This window comes from Medicago sativa, chromosome 1, assembly GCF_051527215.1.
Source record: "Medicago sativa cultivar Bolivia chromosome 1, Bolivia_mono, whole genome shotgun sequence".
Lineage (NCBI taxonomy): Eukaryota > Viridiplantae > Streptophyta > Magnoliopsida > Fabales > Fabaceae > Medicago > Medicago sativa.
Genome location: NC_140749.1, coordinates 23,516,488 through 23,538,750, shown reverse-complemented (window position 1 = coordinate 23,538,750; position 22,263 = coordinate 23,516,488). Strand labels below are relative to the sequence as shown.

Sequence of the window (22,263 nt, the reverse complement as noted above, 5' to 3'; positions counted from 1 at the left end):
CTTTCCTGTCTGTTATTTTGTTTTACTATGTTTATGTTTGTTAGCTTAATCTTCTAAACATCGTATACAACATCTGTTTACTGTGTTTTGTGTTGGAACATCGTTTATAACATCTTAAGTCTAACGTGCCAGAATTTCAATTGGCATCAGAGCAGGCACCCTGCTTGTTATTGGGTGAGATCTAGAGGAGATCTATTCTGGCAATATGGAGAAATAAGGAGGTTTTGTTAACAGACCACCGTTACTGGACGGAACAAATTATGACTACTGGAAGTCACGTATGAGTGCCTATCTCAAGCCTATTGACAACAAGACTTGGAAGGTTGTGATGAAAGGTTGGGAACATCTAGTTGTTCTTAACAAAGATGGCAACAAAACCACGGTTTTGAAGCCAGAAGATGAGTGGACCTTGCCTGAAGATGAACTGTCTCTTGCAAACTCTAAAGCCCTAAATGCCCTTTTCAATGGAGTGGACAAAAATATGTTCAGACTCATAAAAAAATGTGATGTTGCCAAAAATGCTTGGGACATCCTGAAGACAGCTCATAAAGGTACCTCCAAGGTAAAGAGCTCAAGGATTCAACTCCTGATGACCAAGTTTGAAAGTCTGAGAATGCAAGAGGATGCGACTATACAGGACTACTACATGAATTTCCTTGACATTGTTAATTCATTTGATTCTCTTGGAGAAAAACTGTCAGATGAAAAATTGGTAAGGAAAATTCTCAGATCTTTGCCAAAGAGATTTGACATGAAGGTCACAACCATTGAGGAAGCCCAAGACGTATCCAACATGCAGGTGGAAGAGCTCATAGGTTCTCTTCAAAACTTTGAACTTGCTGATAACAGATCTGAGAAAAAGGGAAAAGGCATTGCTTTTACAGCAAACACAGCTGATGATGATGGATTGGAATAGGGTATAGAGGATGAGAATTTGTCAGAGGACTTTTTAATGCTAGAGAGACAGTTTAACAAAATTCTCAAACAAGTAAGCAGCAGATCCAGAGGTAATGGGCGGAACATCAGATGGAACACTAACAGGCAACAAGATAATCAAAGGTATGATAATGAAGAGAAAAACAGTCGTTACAAAGGAGTACAATGTCATGAGTCTAAAGGTTATGGTCACATCAGAACTGAATGTGCAACTTTTCTCTAGAAGCAAAAGAAAAGGATGATTGTGTCCTGGTCTGATGATGAAGGAACAGATGGAGATGTTGATAGTGATGCTGCTAAACGTGTCAGTGCTATGACTGGGAGAGTGAAATCTGGGTCTGAAAATGAAGATTCTGACTATGAGAAAGTAGTTGTGTCTTATGGTTATCAAGACATTCATGATGGAAACACTTCCAGGCATGTGATGAAGCAGGAAGAAATCATTAATCATCTTCAGGAAGAAAGGATTGGTCATCTGGCTAAAATCTCTGATTTAAACAAAGAGGTAATGTTACTCAATTCTCAACTTGATAATGTCCTTAAACAAGTTAGAATGATGACCATTGGGACTGACGTTCTAGATAGGATGTTAGAAGGTCAAGTGATTGGTAAACCAAATGGCATAGGCTTTACACATGAACACCTGAAACAGGAACAACAAAACAGTAGCTATATTCAGGCTTTAGAACACTATCATAAAGCCAAGAAGGGAAAACCAGTAAAGAAAATTAAGTTTGTAGCTTCAATTAGAACAGATAATGTCACTGGTAGAAGTCCAGCGTTGGAACATTGACTCTGTAAAAGAGAATCACTCTTGGAAGTGTCATTTTTCCCACAGACAAGGTCATAAAAAACCTTTATGTTTTGATCTGTATGGTGTACCTAGACATCAACCTAGTTCAACCTTGAGAGGGGTCAAGAAGGAGTGGAAACCTAAATGCTTAGGTCTAATAGCCCATACCTCCTTAAGAGCATCCTTCAGTGAAGATTGGTACTTTGATAGTGGGTGTTCTCGTCACATGACAGGGATGGACAACTTTCTAGGAAATGTCAGACCTTATTCCAAAAGTTATGTCACATTTGGGGATGGTGCTAAAGGAAAGATTATGGGGATTAGAGACTTAGTTAGTGAAGGATCACCAAGACTGAATGTTTTGTTGGTCAAAGGGATGGCAGCCATCCTGATTAGTATTAGTCAACTATGTGATCAGGGGCTAAGTGTAAATTTTAGTAAAATTGAGTGCCAGATCCTAGATGAGAAGGGTAAGGTGAGTATGAAGGGTACTAGGTCTAAGGACAACTGCTACTTGTGGATCTCTCAAGAACAGGCTCTCATATCCTCATGCATGCTGAGCAAAGCTGAAGAAGTAAAACCGTGGCATCAAAAACTATGTCACTTGAATATGCAAGGAATAAAGAAATCTATCTCTCTAGAAGCAATCAGAGGTATACCCAAACTGGAAATCACTGATAGAAGTATTTATGGTGAATGTCAAGTTGGTAAACAGACTCGGATGTCCCATCCTAGGTTGTTACATCAAGGAACCACAAAAACACTTGAACTTCTTCATATTGATTTAATGGGACCCATGAAAGTATCTAGCATTCTTGGAAAGAAGTATGTTCTGGTGGTTGTTGATGATTTTTCAAGATTTACCTGGGTGAACTTTATCAGAGAGAAATCTGATACCTTTGAATCACTCAAAAAACTTTGCATCCAACTACAAAGAGAGAAAAATAGAGGTATTGTCAGGATAAGAAGTGATCATGAAACAGAATTTGAAAACTCCAAATTTCATGAATTTTGTGCAGATGAAGGAATCAGGCATGAGTTCTCATCTCCTATAACACCTCAACAGAATGGAGTGGTGGAAAGGAAGAATAGGACTCTACCAGAATCAGCTAGAGTCATGTCACATGTTAAACACCTACCACTTTATTTCTGGGCTGAATCCTTGAACACAGCTTGTCATGTTCATAACAGAGTCAATCTGAGAACAGGTACTATAACTACCTTGTATGAGCTATGGAAGGAAAGAAAGCCTACTGTAAAATATTTTCATGTCTTTGGTTGCAAGTGTTACATTCTAGTAGATAGAGATTACAGAAGAAAAATGGACCCAAAGAGTGATGAAGGAGTTTTTTTGGGTTACTCCACTAACAGCAGAGCCTATATAGTATTTAACAACAGAACTCAAGTTGTTATGGAATCCATCAATGTGGTGGTAGATGATATGGTTAAAGAACCAATGCTTGAAGTTGTACCAGGTGTTGAAGCATATCCTAAAACATCTGCTCAAGAGAAAGTAAGGCCTGAAACTGATGAAGAACCTGAGACTAACTCTGAAGATACTGAACTGGAGAATGCAGAATCAAGCAAAGGACCTTCAATCAGAGTTCAGAAGAATCATCATCAAGAGCTCATTATTGGAGATCCAGATCAAGGAATCAGAACCAGGAGATCTAATGATGTTGTCTCCAACTCCTGTTTTGTGTCCAAATTTGAACCTAAAAATGTGAAAGAAGCTCTCACTGATGATTTCTGGATTGAAGCCATGAAAGAAGAACTCAACCAGTTCAAAAGAAGTGAAGTATGGGATCTGGTGCCAAGACCAAATGACATAAATGTCATTGGGACAAAATGGATCTACAAAAACAAGTCAGATGAAAATCGTACGGTTGCCAGAAACAAGGCAAAACTGGTAGCACAAGGTTATACACAAGTAGATGGATTAGACTTTGATGAAACATTTGCACCTATAGCCAGACTGGAATCTATAAGGTTACTTTTGGGAGTGGCTTGTATTCTAAAGTTCAAATTGTTTCAGATGGATATGAAGAGTGCTTTTTTAAATGGGTATCTCCATGAAGAAGTCTATGTTGAGCAACCAAAGGGATTTGTTGATCCAAATTTTCCTGATCATGTGTACAATCTGAAGAAGGCACTGTATGGGTTGAAGCAAGCTCCTAGGGCTTGGTATGAAAGACTCACAGAATTTCTGACCCATCAAGGGTACAAGAAGGGAGGAACAGACAAAACCTTGTTTGTTAAGAAGGACAAAGGAAGACTCATGATAACACAGATCTATGTTGATGACATTGTGTTTGGAGGAATGTCGAATCAGATGGTTCAACATTTTGTTCATTAGATGCAGTCTGAATTTGAGATGAGTCTTGTGGGAGAACTGACTTACTTTCTTGGTCTGCAAGTCAGGCAGATGGAAGACACAATATTCATCTCCTAGAGCAAGTATGCCAAGAATATTGTGAAGAAGTTTGGGCTAGACAATGTCAATCATAAAAGAACAGCAGTAGTTACTCATTTAAAGTTATCCAAAGATGAAAATGGTGTAGCTGTTGATCAAAGTTTGTACAGAAGCAAGATTGGAAGTCTCCTATATCTTACAGCAAGAAAACCTGACATAACTTTTGATGTAGGGGTTTGTGCAAGATATCAAGCAGAGCCCAAAATGAGTCATCTTGTTCAAGTCAAGAGGATTCTGAAGTACATAAATGGAACCACAGACTATGGAATTTTATATTCTCACAGTGGCAATTCCAGATTGATTGTCTATTGTGATGAAGATTAGGCAGGTAGTGCAGATGACAGAAAGAGTACTTCAGGAGGTTGTTTCTTCCTTGGGAAAAATCTAGTGTCCTGGTTCAGCAAGAAACAAAATTTTGTGTCTCTATCAACCGCAGAAGCAGAATATATTGCTGCAGGAAGTAGCTGCTCTCAGTTAGTATGGATGAAGCAAATGCTGGAAGAGTATGATGTTCAACAAAATGTTCTAACATTGTACTGTGATAATTTAAGTGCTATCAACATCTCTAAGAATCCTATACAACATAGCAGAACAAAGCACATTGACATTCGACATCACTTCATTAGGGATCTAGTTGAAGACAAGGTAGTAACTTTGGAGCATGTGACAACTGAAAAACAACTGGCTGACATCTTCACAAAAGCTTTAGATGTCAAACAATTTGAGAAATTCAGAAGCAAGCTGGGTATTGGCATCCATGAGGAATAGCAACCACTGTTCAGAGTGCCAGGTACCTTTAGCTATAATTTATGCTTTTATCACTTTCAATTTGGCATATTTTATGGCTAAAAAGGGGGAGTAGATATATCCATGTTGTACCATACTATATATTTCCTGACTATGTGCCTATGGATGTTGAGACATCTGTATCTGGTTTTCTGGTGATTTTGGTTTTTCCGGTATTCTTGTTTATTATGTGCCTATGGATGTTGAGACATCTGTATCTGGTTTTCTGGTGATTTTGGTTTTTCCGGTATTCTTGTCTATTTGTAAAAAAAAATAAAAAATTAGTACGCATGAATTCAGGGGGAGTATTAGATGTGTTGTTTGTGCTCCTTGCGGGGGAGTAAACTTTTGTGTCCCTGAATGTTCCTGTGGATGTTGGAACATCCTGTCTGTTTGAGCTACTGAATATTGTTTCCCTATATTTCTCTAAGTAGCGTGTTGTGACAGTTGACTGTCTATTTAGGATGTAACAGGAATTTATTTTTCCTTGTATGTCCTATGCTGCAAGACTCTGATTCTCTATGTTGATACATACTAGTTCTCTTGTCTGCATATTTCCTTGTGTTAATTGTTGTGTGAAAACAATCAAAGCAGAATCTGAGACCTGTAATATACTTCTTCTATGTCCTGAAGATTATGTGTGATGACTGAAGAATTGTATTTTGGTATCTATTGGAAATCTGAGAATGTGAACCTTTCTTCAAGGTAGATTTTTATTGTGAAGATTGAAGGAAAGGTTGCGTGTGCTATCTCTCTGATTTAACAGGTTTGGACTTAATTTGTTTTAGCCAAAAATTTGCCAAAGGGGGAGATTGTTGGATATTTTTATGTTGGCTTCACTTTTGCCTAAAACAAATATTCACTTCAAATGTGGAACACAATGTTCCAACATCCAGGCTTGGTTTGTATGTTCTGTGCCTTGTCTATATTCACGTACGCGTTCGCTTGATTAAAGGAATCCACGCCAGCTTGATTTGGTATAAACCGTGTGCAATTATGAGAAGATCAGAACATATGTGATTTCTTAAGGAATTGTTAAAATGACTTAGAAAAGTATTTTTAAGGTGATGATAATGTGACTTTTAATGAGCCTACTTTCTAGGAGTTTCCTTATCCAACCATGTTGATTGAGCAATGAGTCACAGGTTTGATCTGAATCTTGATTGAAGGGATGACACGCTTTGCTTCAGTATATAAAGGAGGCTGTAAGACCTGAAGAATTATCGAAGACATTATTTTACAAATTAGAGTTTGTTTAGGTTTTGAGTCTTTTGATTGTGAGCCTTTCATGTATCATCTTGATGCATGTTTAGGACTGTACTTTGAGTTGTAAAAGAGTACACTACTCCGAAGCTTTTAAGCAAGGAGCTAGGTAGATTTTGAACTGCATCTAAGCTTTTAAGCAGGGTTACATGTTGTTATTTTTTAGGGTAACCTCATTCTATTTGAGTCTGTAATTTGGGAATCACAGGGATTTGTGATCAGTTGTAAGGGAGTGAGATGGGATCTCAAATCTATGAGTTCCTAGGTTGAAGTCTTGTTGGGGTAGGTCCTAGGTCATAAGTGCAAACGAGGTTTGCTGATAGCTTTTGAATACGGACTACACTAGTGGATTTCCTTCCTGGCTTGGAGCCCCCAGAGTAGGTGACGTTGCACCGAACTGGGTTAACAATTTCTCTGTGCCTCTTTTACTTTCCTGTCTGTTATTTTGTTTTCCTATGTTTTTGTTTGTTAGCTTAATGTTCTAAATATCGTATACAACATCTGTTTACTGTGTTTTGTGTTGGAACATCGTTTAGAACATCTTAATTCTAATGTGCCAGAATTTCAAAATATTCGTAAGAAAGTCTCGTCTGAGTGTAGTATCGCGTATCAACTAAACCAAGATTACTCATGATTAGCCACCGTACTACGTCCTAAAAGGCCAAGAGTGGTTAAAGGTAACTAAAGGTTCTCATCTTTTAGTGGTCACTTGAAAATAACATGCCAAACACGAATACTCATGCCATCATAGTATGTTTCCAAGATCTCTGAGTTGGGTGGGGTTATCACATGTTTCACGAACCAAAATTCACTCTTGGCAAGGCACTATGATTATACCACCGTCCTATCTTAATGTTTCTCTCAAGTCTGGGTAATGGACTTATCTCACCACTAACGTTTAAGAAAGGAGAAAGAAGAAGGAAGAACAAATATACACGTAATTTCCATCTTCTATTTTTTGATTTTAAGCAAGTTATAGCACAAAATTTAAATAAAGTCAAGTTAGGCTCAACCCTCTTAGGGGGGTCCCCAGTGAAGTCTCCGTTTCTGTCGCGTCATTTTTCGGTGATCAAGACTATTTGTTTAGCTTTTGACTCACTTGATTATTTCATGACCGAACATTTTAATTTTTAAGGAAAGAGGAAAGAAAGTTCAAAATACCCCATTTGAAAGATTTTGGGTTCGGGGGTTAGTTACGTAAAGGGAAGGTGTTAGCACCCCTTATGTCCGTAGTACTCTACGGGAACCTCTTGGTTTTATCTAAATAATGTGCTGTCATAACCCAATTTTGACCTAATGCCCCACTGACACGCGTCACATGACCCTAATCGATCTGATGCTTCAGTTAACAATTCGGCAGAGAGGTATTTTAAAATACCTCATTTTTTTTGGTTCCGAGTCGGGCCCTCTTCTCCGTTTATTTTCATTTCTAATTTCCATCTTCTATTTTTTTTTAAATTAACTTTAATCTTGCTTTAAAAAAAATCATTATTTTCTATTATTTATTTTCTTTTAACGTATTTTTATTATTAGTGTTGTTAGTCTTTATCTTATTTTTGTTTCATTTTATTATTATGTATTTTTGTTTAAGTCCGAAAAATATTTTGTCCCAATCCACAAAAACAGCCTGTCAACATCCAAGTTCAAGCTCATCCGCATTTCACTTTCTCGCCTCAATCCGGTCCGATTCATTTTGCAACAATTCATTCCAATCCATACGCGTTTCCTTTCTTTCCTCCCCAAGCTACTGAATTTCTGCCCATTCTCAACAAACCCTAAGAGCCTCGGCCTCACACTATAAATACAACTTGCAAAGCAACCAGAAGGACACGCAAAGAAAGAACCTGCAGAGGATAGAATCGTACAACACACAGAGGCGGCCAGAAAAAGCACAAACAGCCGCAAATCACAACCTCACGAGGACTGACGAAGCCAACACCATAACTGACGGTTGCAAGCAACACACATCAGCCGTTCAACCACGCATCTAAACCAGAGCTGATCCATAAAAAAGAAAAGGTAGCGTTTTTATTCTGTTTTCTTGTAGATCTAGGGTCATAAACTCGTTATTTTGATTTTTTTTTTTTTTAGGCTTGGAATCATGTAGAGGAAGGTGAACCGGTTTAAAAACAACAAAAAAAATTTAAAAAAGGGATCTTTTAGCTCCGGTGCGGCGACGGCGCCGCCGCGATAACTCGTCGGCCACCGCATCGGAGATACCTCCGGCCACCCTTCTCTATCGGAGAAGAAGAAACATTAAGAGAGAAGAGAGAACCGAGAGAGAAAGAATGAAGAGAGAGAAACTCTCTGGAAAAATGAATGAATTCTGCCCACAACCCCCATATATAGACTGCTCCTTTCCTGTGTGTGGTGGTTCACCACATCGGAGTGCACCCACGCCCTCATGCCCTTGATCTTTGATCTGATGGTCCGGTGTGAGTCCCCTGCTGTTTAAATCAGGGCCGTCTGATCAATCAGGCGGTCCAGACTCATCCAGACCAATCCTGCAGACCACTATCTTTCAACCCATATCTTGACTAGGTCGACCCAGTCACTACCCTAACCTGCTGGGCCTAGCGAACCAATCCAGCATGACCCACTTTGTTTCCCCTTTAATTTTTTTTTCTTGCTTACTGCACCCCCTGATTCCTGTTAACACCCCCCTGACTGTAATTTTTATTTCTTTGCGTGCATTTCTTCATATCTTATTTTGCATACCTTTTATTAGTTTTCTGCACTTTATTATCATTCATGCATATTTATTCGTCGTTTGTTATTCATGCATCTTCTAGTTTAGTTTTATCATGCATCTTAATTTATTTTATGGGATTAGAATGTATAGTAGGCTTTAATGTAATTTATCTCTTTATTTTTGTTTCTTGCACATAATTTAGAATGTAAATATAGGCTTTATGTAATTTATTTATTTCCCGCAGACCATAGCATGTACTAATAGGTTTTTTTGTAATAGTTTAGGTGCATATGTGCATGTGTGTGTGTGTGGGTGTGTATGATTTATTCTTATGCTCCTGGTTTAGGTTAGAGGTTCTTGTAGTGATCCAACGTCACTACAAGGTACCTACGCTTTTATTTTAATGCTTCGTTAGTTTATCATTCAAAAAACAACAAAAACAACACAAAAATATTTTTTTAAAACAAACCTGATCTTGAATGAAGTGACATCCTTTTTGTTTTTATTTTCTTAATCAAACTTCAATCAATTTAACTTTATTTTGAGTCTCTTTCTTTTAAATATAAAAATTACAAACAAACTTGTTTTTGCCACTTGGCTTTTCATTTTAAAACCTTTTTCAAAACTAATAAAAAACACTCAACTAATCAAACGTCAGTTTTTACCACGAACTACGTGATTTTAATCCCTCACGGGTACGTAGGCAAGGGACTTTGTCCTTCCAAATCAATAAAATGTAGATAATTAGGTCTTTCTTTTTTTAATCATTTAAAATTCTTTTTTCAAAACAAGCAAGTTATAGCACATTATTTAGATAAAATCAAGAGGTTCCCGTAGAATACTGCGGACATAAAGGGTGCTAACACCTTCCCTTTATGTAACTAACCCCCGAATCCAAAATCTTTTCAAAATATGGGGTGTTTGAACCTTTTTCCCCTTTTCTTAAATTAAATTAAAATGTTCGGTCGTGAAATAATTAGTGAGTCAAAAGCTAATCAAATAGCCTTGACATCCGAAAAATGACGCGACAGAAATGGCGACTTCACTGGGGACTCCCCTAAGAGGGTTGAGCCTAACTTGGTCTTATTTAATTTTTGTGCTATAACTTGCTTAAAAAACCAAAAAATAAAAGATGGAAATTCGTGTATATACTTGTTCTTCCTTCTTCTTTCTCCTTTCTTAAACGTGAGTGGTGAGATAAGTCCTACACCCGGACTTGTGGGAAACATAAGATAGGATGGTGGTATAATCAAAGTCCCATACCGAGAGTAAGTTTTGGGATATGGCACATGTGATAACCCCACTCGACGGAGGTCTCTTGGAAGTAATTTATGTCGACATGAGTAGTCGTGATTGGCATTGCTATTTTCAAGTGACTGTTAATGTTGAGGACCTTTAGTTACCTTTAACCCATCTTGCCTTTTAGGGCGTAGTGCGGTGGATAATCAAGAGTAGTCTTGAGTTGGTTGATACGCGAAACTACACTCAGACGAGACTTTATTACGAACGTTGTTGGACTAGTAGTAGTTCCGCAACCTGATAATGTTCGGAAGTGGTTGACAACTCTGGGAACTTGGTAGAACCCTTGTTACAAGTGCAAATAAAACCATAGTCCTTACCAAATGGCGTTGTTACCCTTAACTCCATCATCATGGACCTTAAACCTCACCATGTTTTCACCGTTTGTGTAGCATAATCATACATGCATACATTCATTCATAATTTTTTTTTCTCATCAAACATCGAAGGACTTAAAACAAGCTTTTTGTAAATGTTGTAGATATGAATCCTATAATAAGGAGCACTAGGAAGTACACTTTCAAGAAACCCGATTTATTGAAGCTAAGGGAGCTAGTATCAAGAGTAACCAATCCGGAGGACTTTCAAGCTCATCATGGAAGACTACTTAGCATCCTCCATACAAAAGTTGAAGAAGGGGTCCTCAATACCTTGGTCCAATTCTATGACCCACTCTATCATTGCTTCTTATTCCCTGACTTTATATTGGTTCCCACTCTTGAAGAATATTTTGACTTGGTTGGCTTACCTGTGTCCGATGAAGTACCCTTCCATGGCCTTAAACCCAATCCTAAAGCCTCAAGCATTGCTAAAGCTCTTCACCTTGAAGCCTCTGAATTGAAAGCTCAACTTACCATCAAAGGAAAACCCCAACTCCAATGCTTGCCTACACATTTCCTTTTCCAAAAAGCCTTCCTTTTCGTCGAACAACCCAACAAAAAAGCCTTTCACTCCATCTTAGCCTTACTCATATATGGGCTCCTACTTTTCCCAAATATTGACAATTTTGTTGATATCAACGCCATCAAAATCTTCCTCACCAAAAACCCTGTCCCTACATTACTTGCAGACACTTACCATTCCATCCATGATCGTAATCTAGCCAGTCGTGGGGTTATCCTTTGTTGTGCACCCTTACTTTACAAATGGTTTACCTCCCATCTACCTTGAACTCAGCCCTTCATCAAAAACCCTGAAAAACTCCAGTGGTCCCAAAGAATCATGTCCCTTACCCCTGCGGACATAGTTTGCTACAACCCAGCCAGTGATACCAAAACCGTCATTATCCACTGTGGTGACTTCCCTAATGTACCTCTTATCGGTATACAGGGAGGAATTAGCTACAACCTTATCCTTGCCCAACAACAGCTCGGATACCCAGTTAAAACCAAACCTTTATACCTCAACTTGTCTGGTGTATTCTATTACAACCATGATGATTACACAAATGAGAGGGAAAATTTCATACAAGCTTGGCATGCCATCCATAGAAAAAAGAGGGACCAAATGGGAAGGAGATCAAGCTTCGTCCATAGTTCCTACACGGAATGGGTTATTGATAGAGCTACAACATACATGATGCCTTACACTTTATCCAGAGTCCCATCTTCAACTACTTCGGCACCCTCACTGCCCATACTCCCTGACAATGTGGAAGAATTCCAGTACCAGTTGGCCGAGATGACACGTGAAAGGAACAATTGGAAGAGGAAGTACGAGGTAGATATGGCCCAGATGGAGACAAAGGATGAACAGATAGAACAAAAAGATCGTGAGATCCTCAAGCTAGGCCAACTAATTGTTAAGAAGAATGATCTCCTCCGTCAGAAAGATGATATACTCAGGCGGGATTCTAAAAGGAAAAAGGAGTACATGGACATGTTCGTCGGCGCCCATCCAAATTTCGGAGAGTAGTCTATTGTAGGAGTTCAAGAGTTTCCTAGTTGTTTCACCACTTTATGTTATTTCCTAGCTTTTTGTGATGTACTTTGGAGTCTATCCCTTGGCTCAGTTTTGTTAAAAGGGAATTATCTCGTACTTTAATTATTCAATGAAATTTTCCATTATAATGTTTACAAATTTGCTTTTTATAAGTCCTTTGATAAATGAAAATGTGTCTATTTTTGCATAACATCATGCATCATTTTGCATTTCATAGTCTCAAATTCAGAGTCTCACACAAATTTTCTTTTCAGAAAAAAGTCAGCCCATTTTAAAAGGTGGCCCCACGTACCCTCTACAAGCCTACCCGCACTATCTACACTCGAGCAAACGTTAAGAAGAAGATGGATTATCTCAAACAAGAAAATCGAGTGCTCCGTGAATAGATGACAACCATGCAGACTAAGATGGATGAGATGGCTGAAGTGATGAAGACAATGGCAGAAGCACAGGTTCGAGCTTAAGCACAAGCTGAAGCACAAGCTCAAGCACTAGTTCAAGCACAAGCTCAAGCACAAGCTCAAGCACTGGCTCAGGCTCAAGCACAAGCTCAAGCACAATCTCAAGCACAAGCACCACCGCCTCCTCCTCCTGGCAGAACTCAGGTCGAAACATCCGCCTCTGCTGCCGCTTCTGATGCCCCTGAATGGACAATATGTGCCAATACTCCAACACCCTCTGCTCCGCAGCGCTCCGCACCTCGGTTCTCGCCCTTTACTGCTGGCGAAATACTCCGCCCCATTGCCTGTGAAGTTTCAAATTCTATGCCAGAAAGTCGTCCTTGGGGTGTGCCTGTTTGTCTCAGTGAAGTATTTCGCCCTGTTATTTCAGAAGTTCCGATGCCTACTCAGTAAAATGCAGCTTATGTTCCTCCGCCTCTTGTAAGAGCTCCTCCAGCCGCTATGACCTATTCAGCACCTGTGATGCATACCATTCCACAAGAAGAAGAGCTCATCTACCATTCAGGGGATATGGAAGCCTATGATAGAGTGAATGACTTGCAGCAAAAATATGATGAAATTCAGCGAGGTGTGAGAGCCCTCCATAGGAAGAAAGTATTTGGGAGGACTCCTTACGATCTCTGTTTGGTGCCGAATGTTCAGATACCCCACAAGTTCAAGGTACCAGATTTTGAGAAGTATAAGGGAAACTCCTGTCCTGAGGAACATCTAACCATGTATGTGAGAAGGATGTCTGCCTATTCCAAGGATGATCCAGTCCTTATCTATTTCTTTCATGAAAGTTTGGCTAGTCTTGCCTCAAAATGGTACATGAATCTAGACAAAACAAAGATCCAAACTTTCCAAGATCTGTGTGATGCTTTTGTGGAACAATACAGTTACAATGTGGATATGGCCCCATACCGAAGTGATCTTCAGGCTATGACTCAGGGAGACAAAGAAACATTCAAAGAGTATGCCCAGTGGTGGAGGGATACCGCTGCCCAAGTCAGCCCACGCATAGAAGAGAAGGAGATGACCAAGCTCTTCTTAAAAACTCTCAATCAGTTCTATTACGTGAATATGGTCGGAAGTACTCCCAAGGACTTCGCTGAGATGGTTGCTACGGGTGTACGGTTGGAAGAAGGAGTCCGAGAAGGACGTTTAGTAAAAGAAGGGACATTTGCAAGTGGAACCAAGAAGTCTGGGAACCACCTCCCGAAAAAGAAAGAACAAGAGGTCGGTATGGTGGCGCATGGGAGGCCTCAACAAAATTATCCAGCCTATCAACATGTTGCTGCCATCACACCTGCTGCCATTACCATCCAACCACCAAATGGCCAACCTCAATTCTCACAATATCCACAACAACCTCAATTCCCACAATATCCCCCACAACAATATCTCCAACATCAACAATACCCTCAACAATATCCACCACAAAAATATCCTCAACAACAACAATATCTTCAACAATATCCCCAACAACCATACCAACAATATCCCCAACAACCATATCAACAACAACAGCCTCGACCACAAAATACCAGATTACAAATTGACCCAATTCCCGTGACATATGCAGAGTTACTCCCAGGGTTGCTCAGTAAGAATTTGGTTCAACTTAGAGCACCTCTTCAAGTGCCAGAGAAACCGCCAGCGTGGTATAAACCTAACCAGACTTGTGCTTTTCATCAAGGGTCCCCAGGCCATGATACTGAAAATTGTTATGCCTTGAAGAATGCAGTCCAGAAGCTAATCAATTACAAGAAGATAACCTTCACAGACTCAGCACCGAATGTCCAAACCAATCCATTCCCAAATCATGGTGCTGATGCCGTCAACATGGTCGAAGATTGCCAAAAGACTCATCTTATCCTCGATGTTCAGTGTATCTGGACTCCTTTGGTCCCATTACATGCCAAATTATGCGAAGTGAATCTCTTCGAACATGATCATGATATCTGCGAAGTGTGCATTCTAAGTCCCTGGGGATGTTAGAAAGAATGATATCCAAGGACTCTTAGACCGAGGAGAACTTATTATTGAGAAAAAGTATGATGATGTATGTGTTATAACTCCTGAGGAGCCTTTGGAGATATTCTACGACAGTCAAAAGTCAGTTGCTGCGCCCTTAGTAATTTGTTTACCTGGTCCAATACCTTATGTTTTTGAGAAGGTCATTCCATATAAGTACAATGCCACTATGATGGAAGGTGGTCGTGAAGTTCAAATACCACCTTTGCCTTCTATGGGAAATATTGCTGGAGACAGTAGAGTGTTGAGAACCTGGCGTGTTGTTCCTTTAGTGTTCCCAAAGAAAGCTAGTGCTCCAACAATTGAGGATGCTCGGGCCGAAGACTCCAGTACAGCCAAAGATGCGGGTTAACCTAGTGGGGCCGGTGCAAACTCTGATATTGATGAGGTTCTCAAGCTAATAAAGAAGAGTGAGTACAAGGTGGTAGAGCAACTGATGCAGACTCTATCAAAGATATCCATAATGTCTCTAGTAATGAATTCTGATGTTCATAAGGAGGCTCTGATGAAGGTCCTGGAACAAGCTTTTGTAGACTACGATGTGACTGTTGGTCAATTTGGAGGAATAGTGGGGAACATTACTGCATCAACAATCTGAGTTTCAGTGATTAAGAGCTTTCGATAGAAGGAAGGAACCATAATCTGGCTTTGCACATATCTGTGAATTGTAAGACTGATGCTTTGTTAAATGTGCTAATAGACACCGGTTCGTCTCTAAATGTGATGGCCAAAACAACTTATGACCAGCTCTCTTACAAGGGTACACCTTTAAGACAAAGTGAAGTAATGGTGAAGGCTTTTGATGGTTCGAGGAAGGATGTTCATGGAGAGGTGGATCTGCTTATTACGGTTGGGCCGCAGGTTTTCCAGATTACATTTCAAGTGATAGACATCCGAGCATCATGCAGTTGCTTGCTGGGTCGCCCTTGGATTCATAAAGCTGGGCCAGTAACCTCTACATTGCATCAAAAGCTGAAGTTTGTGCAGAATGGAAAGCTGATAACTGTGAATGGTGAGGAAGCCCTATTAGTAAGCCATTTGTCGTCTTTCTCTTTCATCGAGGCCAACAACACTGAGGGGACATCATTCCAAGGACTTGCCGTGGAAGAAAAGAATACCAAGAAGAGTGAGGCATCTATTTCCTCTCTAAAAGATGCTTAGAACATAGTACAAGCGGGAGGATCTGCAAGCTGGGGGAAGTTGATAGAATTGCCAGAGAACAAGCGTCGAGAACGTCTGGGTTTCTCTCCGTCAGCTGACTTGCCTTAGAATGTCGTCGTGCCTGCAAGAGATACTTTCCACAGTGCGGGCTTTATTAATGCCCTGTCAGAAGCCAACGCTATCATTGAAGACAATCCTGAGGGGATACCACGAAGCTTCGTGACTCACGGAGAGACTAGCCACAATTGGGTTGTTGTAGATGTTCCTTTTGTTGCTCACTTGTCCAAGTAATGCATTTGTTTGTTTTTATGCTTTTTCAAGAAATTATCATCAATCAAATAAAAACGTCGTTTTGTTCCCGACTTTTGTTTTAATTTCCTTTTATGCTTTTTTCTGAAAGAATGGTAATACAAAAAACCAAAAATATAATCACCTTCGAAAAATCTGCATTTTACTTATTTTCTAAAATCATCAATCATTTGTGCAGATTAAACATCAATGAACCCTTTGAACAACATAACCTTATGATCTCTCCCAACTTTTAATACCCTGTGTATGAGGCGGAAGAAGAAGAGAATGAAAAGATTCCCGGCGAAATCTCTCGGCTGCTTGAACGAGAAAAAAAGACCATTCAGCCTTATGGGGAAGCGATAGAGGTGATCAATTTGGGTACTGAAGAAGACAAGAAAGAAATCAAGATTGGGGCATCACTCGAAGCAAGTGTCAAGAAGCAAGTGATAGAACTTCTCAAAGAATATGTTGATATATTTGCTTGGTCGTACAGAGATATGCCGGGTCTGGATACTGATATTGTGGTGCACCGATTGCCATTAAAGCCTGAATGCCCGCCGGTCAAGCAGAAGTTGAGAAGAGCCCGTCCTGATATGGCCCTCAAGATTAAAGAAGAAGTACAGAAACAGATTGATGTAGGTTTCCTTGTTACATCAGAATACCCTCAATGGCTTGCCAACATCGTGCCTGTTCAGAAGAAGGATGGTAAAGTCAGAATGTGTGTTGATTACCGTGACTTGAACAAAGCTAGTCCCAAAGATGATTTTCCATTGCCTCACATTGATGTATTGGTTGACAATACCGCAAAATCCAAAGTTTTCTCCTTCATGGACGGTTTCTCCGGTTACAATCAGATCAAGATGGCACCCGAAGACAGAGAGAAGACGTCTTTCATTACACCTTAGGGCACTTTCTGTTACAGAGTAATGCCGTTTGGGTTAATAAATGCAGGTGCTACTTATCAGAGAGGTATGACTACCCATTTCCATGACATGATACACAAAGAGATCGAGGTTTATGTTGATGATATGATTGTCAAGTCAGATACTGAAGAGGAGCATGTTGAGTATTTGCTGAAGATGTTCCAACGACTGAGAAAGTATCAACTCCGTCTGAATCCTAACAAATAAACCTTTGGTGTCAGATCCGGAAAGCTTCTGGGCTTCATTGTCAGCCAGAATGGTATTGAGGTAGATCCCGACAAGGTCAGAGCTATCAGAGAGATGCCCGCTCCGCAAACAGAAAAACTAGTAAGAGGGTTTCTCGGACGACTGAACTACATCACCTGTTTTATTTCTCATATGACTGCAACCTGTGGGCCAATATTCAAGCCACTCGGCAAAGAGCAAGGTATTGTGTGGACAGAAGAGTGCCAGAAAGCCTTTGACAGCATCAAAGAATATTTGTTAGAACCTCTAATTCTTATCCCTCCAGTTGAAGGAAGACCACTGATCATGTACCTGACTGTGTTAGAAGATTCTATGGGTTGTGTGCTCGGGAAACAAGATGAAACTGGAAGAAAGGAGCATGGTATTTATTACTTGAGCAAGAAGTTTACTGATTGTGAGTCTCGATATTCCATGCTTGAAAAGACTTGTTGTGCTCTGGCTTGGTCTGCCAAACGTCTTCGTCACTATATGATTAATCATACTACTTGGTTGATTTCTAAAATGGATCCGATCAAGTACATCTTTGAGAAGGCCGCAATAATAGGAAGAATCGCCTGATGGAAGATGTTGCTATCTAAATATGACATTAAGTACCATACCCAGAAAGCAATCAAAGGGAGTATCATTGTAGATCATTTAGCTCACCAACCAGTTGAGGATTATCAACCCATCAAGTTCGACTTTACTGATGAAGAGATTATGTATCTGAAGATGAAAGATTGTGACGAACCGTTGTTCGGAGAAGGTCCAGATCCCGAATTAAGATGGGGTCTCATATTCAACGGAGCTGTTAACGTATACGGTAGTGGAATTGGGGCAATCATCATCACTCCTAAGGGTGCACATATCCCCTTCACTGCCAGGCTGACATTCGACTGTACAAACAACATGGCAGAATTAAGATCCTCGACATTTATGGTGACTCAGCCCTCGTAATCAATCAGATCATAGGAGAATGGGAGACCCGTCACCCCGGCTTGGTTCCTTACAAAGACTATGCAAGACGATTACTGACCTTCTTCAACAAAGTCGAGCTACACCACATTCCTCATGATGAGAACCAGATGGCAGATGCTCTAGCTACCTTGTCTTCGATGTACCAAGTAAATCGTTGGAATGAAGTGCCTTTGATCCGTATCAGACGTCTTGAAAGACCTGCTCATGTATTCGCTGCTAAAGAAGTTGTTGATGACAAGCCATGGTTCCATGATATCAAGTGTTTCCTTCAGAGTCAAGAGTATCTGCTCGGGGCTTCCAATAAAGACAAGAAGACTCTAAGAAGACTGTCTGGCAATTTCTTCCTGAACGGGGACATTTTGTATAAAAGAAACTTTAACATGGTGTTGCTCAGATGTGTGGATAAGCACGAGGCTGATTTGTTGATGCATGAAATACATGAAGGCTCCTTCGGAACTCATTCAAGCGGGCATGCAATGGCTAAGAAGTTATTGAGAGCGGGTTATTACTGGATGACGATGGAAGCTGATTGTTACAAACACGCCAGGAAATGTCACAAGTGTCAGATTTATGCCGATAAGATTCATGTGCCGCCAACTGCACTTAATATCCTTTCATCTATGTGGCCTTTCTCTATGTGGGGCACGACATGATTGGAAGGATTGAACCAAAAGCGTCAAATGGGCACCGCTTCATTCTAGTGGCTATTGACTATTTCACCAAGTGGGTTGAGGTTGCATCCTATGCTAATGTGACCAAGCAAGTGGTGGTCAAGTTTATCAAGAATCATATTATCTGCAGCTACGGTGTCCCTAACCGGATCATTACAGACAATGGGACGAATCTAAACAACAAAATGATGAAAGAGTTGTGTGATGATTTCAAGATCGAGCATCATAATTCTTCGCCTTACAGACCTCAAATGAATGGTGCTGTCGAAGCTGCAAATAAGAACATAAAGAGGATCGTCTAGAAGATGGTGGTGACTTATAAAGATTGGCATGAGATGCTTTCCTTTGCATTACACGGATATCGTACTTTTGTACGCACATCGACAGGGGCAACCCCTTTTTCTTTGGTATATGGTATGGAGGTTGTACTTCCCGTAGAAATTGAGATTCCTTCAATGAGAGTTCTGATGGAAACTGGGTTATCGCAGGCTGAATGGGTTCAAAGTAGATATGATCAATTGAATCTGATTGAGGAAAAGCGCATGACTGCCCTATGTCATGGTCAACTATATCAAAAGAGAATGAAGCAGGCTTTTGACAAGAAAGTTCGTCCCCGTGAATTCAAAGAAGGTGATCTTGTGCTCAAAAAGATTTTTACTTTCCAACCTGACTCCAGGGGCAAATGGACGCCTAATTATGAAGGTCCATATGTTGTCAAAAGGGCCTTCTCTGGTGGTGCCATGACTCTTCAAACCATGGATGGTGAAGAACTTCCACGTACTGTAAACACGGATGCAGTCAAGAAATACTTTGTCTAAAAAATCATAAGAACAGCTCGGTAAGTCGAAAACCCAAAAGGGCGACTTAGGCAAAAATGAGTGTCTCGGTGGACTGAAAATCCGAAAGGGCGGTCCAGGCAAAAGTTAGAGACATTAAACAGAAAATCATCCTGATAGGCTGAAAACCCGAAAGGGCGGTCTATGCAAAAGTTAAGGATAGAAAGAAAAGACAAAGTAACTGCATCTAGTCTGGCACAACCCACTTGGGGCGTACCTGCTATCAAAGAATCTCCAATCTGAAGTGTCAAAAGCAGCAGAATTCAAAGTTGTTAGGGAAAATAGGGTTATGAAGTTCAATGTACCTCTCCATTTTAAATTACCATTTTTCGAACTTTGTCAAGATCTATGGAGTCTCGCCATTGGCAGGCCACCATTCAATCAATAAAATTTGAGCCTTTGCCCTTTTACTTGGAATTCACATTTATTTCGTTTTTCTGAAAATTTCTTCTATTTCTTTGATGATAATATTTTGAAGCAAAATTCTTAAAACTTTTTTCACACCTCTTAAAAGCATAAACAAGTAAGTGCATTGTAGGGCTCGAGAGTAAAAGAAGTGCGCGTCAACATTCTCCTCAAAGGTGGTTAAACCCTGTTGAACAAGCATGGCAAGACACTGTGGGAAGCCTTCAAAAAAAAAGAGCTCGCTAAGTCGAAAACCTTAAAAGATGACTTAGGCAATAGAGAGCGTCTCGGTGGATCGAAAACCCGAAAGGGCGGTCCAGGCAAAAATTAGGGGCATAAAAAAGGAATATACTCCCGATGGATTGAAAACCCGAAAGGGCGATCCAGGCAAAAGTTAGGGATTCAAAAAAAAATGGGGCACGACGACTAAAGTGTGTCAGCGGAAGAGATTTCTGCGTTGGCTTACAAATGGCGACTTTTTCCAGGTTTTTAATGGGTTCTCCCCCTAGAAGACATCAATTGTTACTTTGTCCTCAATGAGATCATCTCCAAGGAAGTTTGCCGAGTGTGTAGTACTGCAATGTCGGTCCAATTCCCACCTTACCGGTCCTGTCTAGTCTCATCGAGTTCGTCTACCACATACAGTCATACAAGTTATGCTCACACATTCATACATTCATACAGTTATACATTCATGCATTGATACTTTCACACATTAATGCATACACAACATATATCAATTCGTACATGGTTGCGTCAGTCATCTGAGGTCTCGTTCGATCGCGTCCTTTCGTTTCAGTCCCCCATTTGTTTCAAGTTGCTAGTCCTAAACAACGAACTGCTTGAGTTTATCTTGTTTCAAGCTGCTAGTCCTAAACGTTGATGTGCTATAGACTTGCTTATTTTGAAAATGAAATCTGAAATGATAAAAGAGAGGAGACCTAGTTTATCTACATTTTATTGATTTGGAAAGACAGATGTCCTTTGCCTACGTACCCATGAGGGATCAAAATCACATGGCTCGTGGTAGAAATTGACGTTTGATTGGTTGAGTGTTTTTTAATGTTTTTGAAAAGGTTTTAAAATGAAAGAAGGCCAAAGTGGCAAATGAGTATTTGTTTGTGTTTTTTAATATTAAAGAAAATGGACTCAAAATATTTTTTGTGTTTTGGTTATTTTCATTTTTTTGTTGTTTTTAAATATTGATAAAACTAAAATTGAAACTAACAGAGCTAAGAAAATAAAAGCGCAGGGACCTTATGGCGGCGTTGGACCACCACGAGGCCCTTTAACCTAAACTACGAAGCATAAAAAGTAACGCATACACACACGCACACATGCACCTAAAGCTATTACATAAAAACCTATTATACATGCTACGGTCTGCGAAAGTAAATGACGGAAAAAATAAATAAATTACATTTAAACCTATTATACATTCTAAGTTCCATGCAATAATTATAAACGAAATTAAAGTATGAAATGTGAAAACTAAACTAAAAAATGCATGAATTATTTACATTCAAACCTAATATACAATCTAAATCATATGCGATTATAAAAAAGACATAAACTAAGTATACACAATGGAATAAACAATAAATTATGCATCCTAAACTAATAAACACAAGAAATGAAAATGATAAAGTGCAGAGAAATAAAATATACACAAGGGAAATTAAAATGCATGAAGAAAAAGAAATAACATGATATGATGCGAGGCAGAGTGTGTAGGAATTAATCAGGGGGTGCAGAGAATAAAAAAACAAATTGGGTCTCAGATAGGGTGCAGGCATGTTGGGCTTAGATGGGTTAAAGAGGGACACTTGATCATGATCGTACAACTTTGATCAGATCACAGAATGAAGCAACATGGACCATTGGATTAAAATCGAACGCGCAGGAGGCGAGGCTGCATGGTAGAATATGCACCCACGCACATAGGATTACACAAGCATATAAAAAGGCAGTAGGCTTCAGAATCTTCATTTTCTCAACTTCGTTCTCTCTCCTATCTCCCACAGCTCTCTCGTCTTCCTCTCTTACTGTTCTTCTTCTCTCGGTGGTCTCTCTCTCTCACCTATGAAGTTTTGTCTCGGTTCTCTCTCTTGTC

General features: G+C 39.8%; 4 protein-coding genes across 4 annotated transcripts; all 4 read left to right on the top strand.

Moving 5' to 3' along the window:
* The first annotated feature begins 10,725 nt into the window (after window positions 1–10,725).
* LOC146953748 (uncharacterized) lies at window positions 10,726–11,412 on the top strand. Its single transcript, XM_085742559.1, has one exon. The coding sequence runs from the start codon at window positions 10,726–10,728 to the stop codon at window positions 11,410–11,412; it is 687 nt and encodes a 228-aa protein (XP_085598685.1).
* Window positions 11,413–13,085: 1,673 nt separating this feature from the next.
* Window positions 13,086–17,017, top strand: LOC146953747 (uncharacterized). The gene is made up of 4 exons (XM_085742550.1): window positions 13,086–14,514; window positions 14,609–15,007; window positions 15,361–15,791; window positions 16,382–17,017. Exons 1-4 carry the CDS (start codon window positions 13,086–13,088, stop codon window positions 17,015–17,017), a joined length of 2,895 nt encoding a protein of 964 aa, XP_085598676.1.
* An 828-nt stretch (window positions 17,018–17,845) lies between these two features.
* LOC146953746 (uncharacterized) lies at window positions 17,846–18,891 on the top strand. The gene is made up of 2 exons (XM_085742532.1): window positions 17,846–18,158; window positions 18,209–18,891. Exons 1-2 carry the CDS (start codon window positions 17,846–17,848, stop codon window positions 18,889–18,891), a joined length of 996 nt encoding a protein of 331 aa, XP_085598658.1.
* A 323-nt stretch (window positions 18,892–19,214) lies between these two features.
* LOC146953745 (uncharacterized) lies at window positions 19,215–19,727 on the top strand. The gene has a single exon (XM_085742516.1). It carries the CDS (start codon window positions 19,215–19,217, stop codon window positions 19,725–19,727), a length of 513 nt encoding a protein of 170 aa, XP_085598642.1.
* The last annotated feature ends 2,536 nt before the right edge of the window (window positions 19,728–22,263 follow it).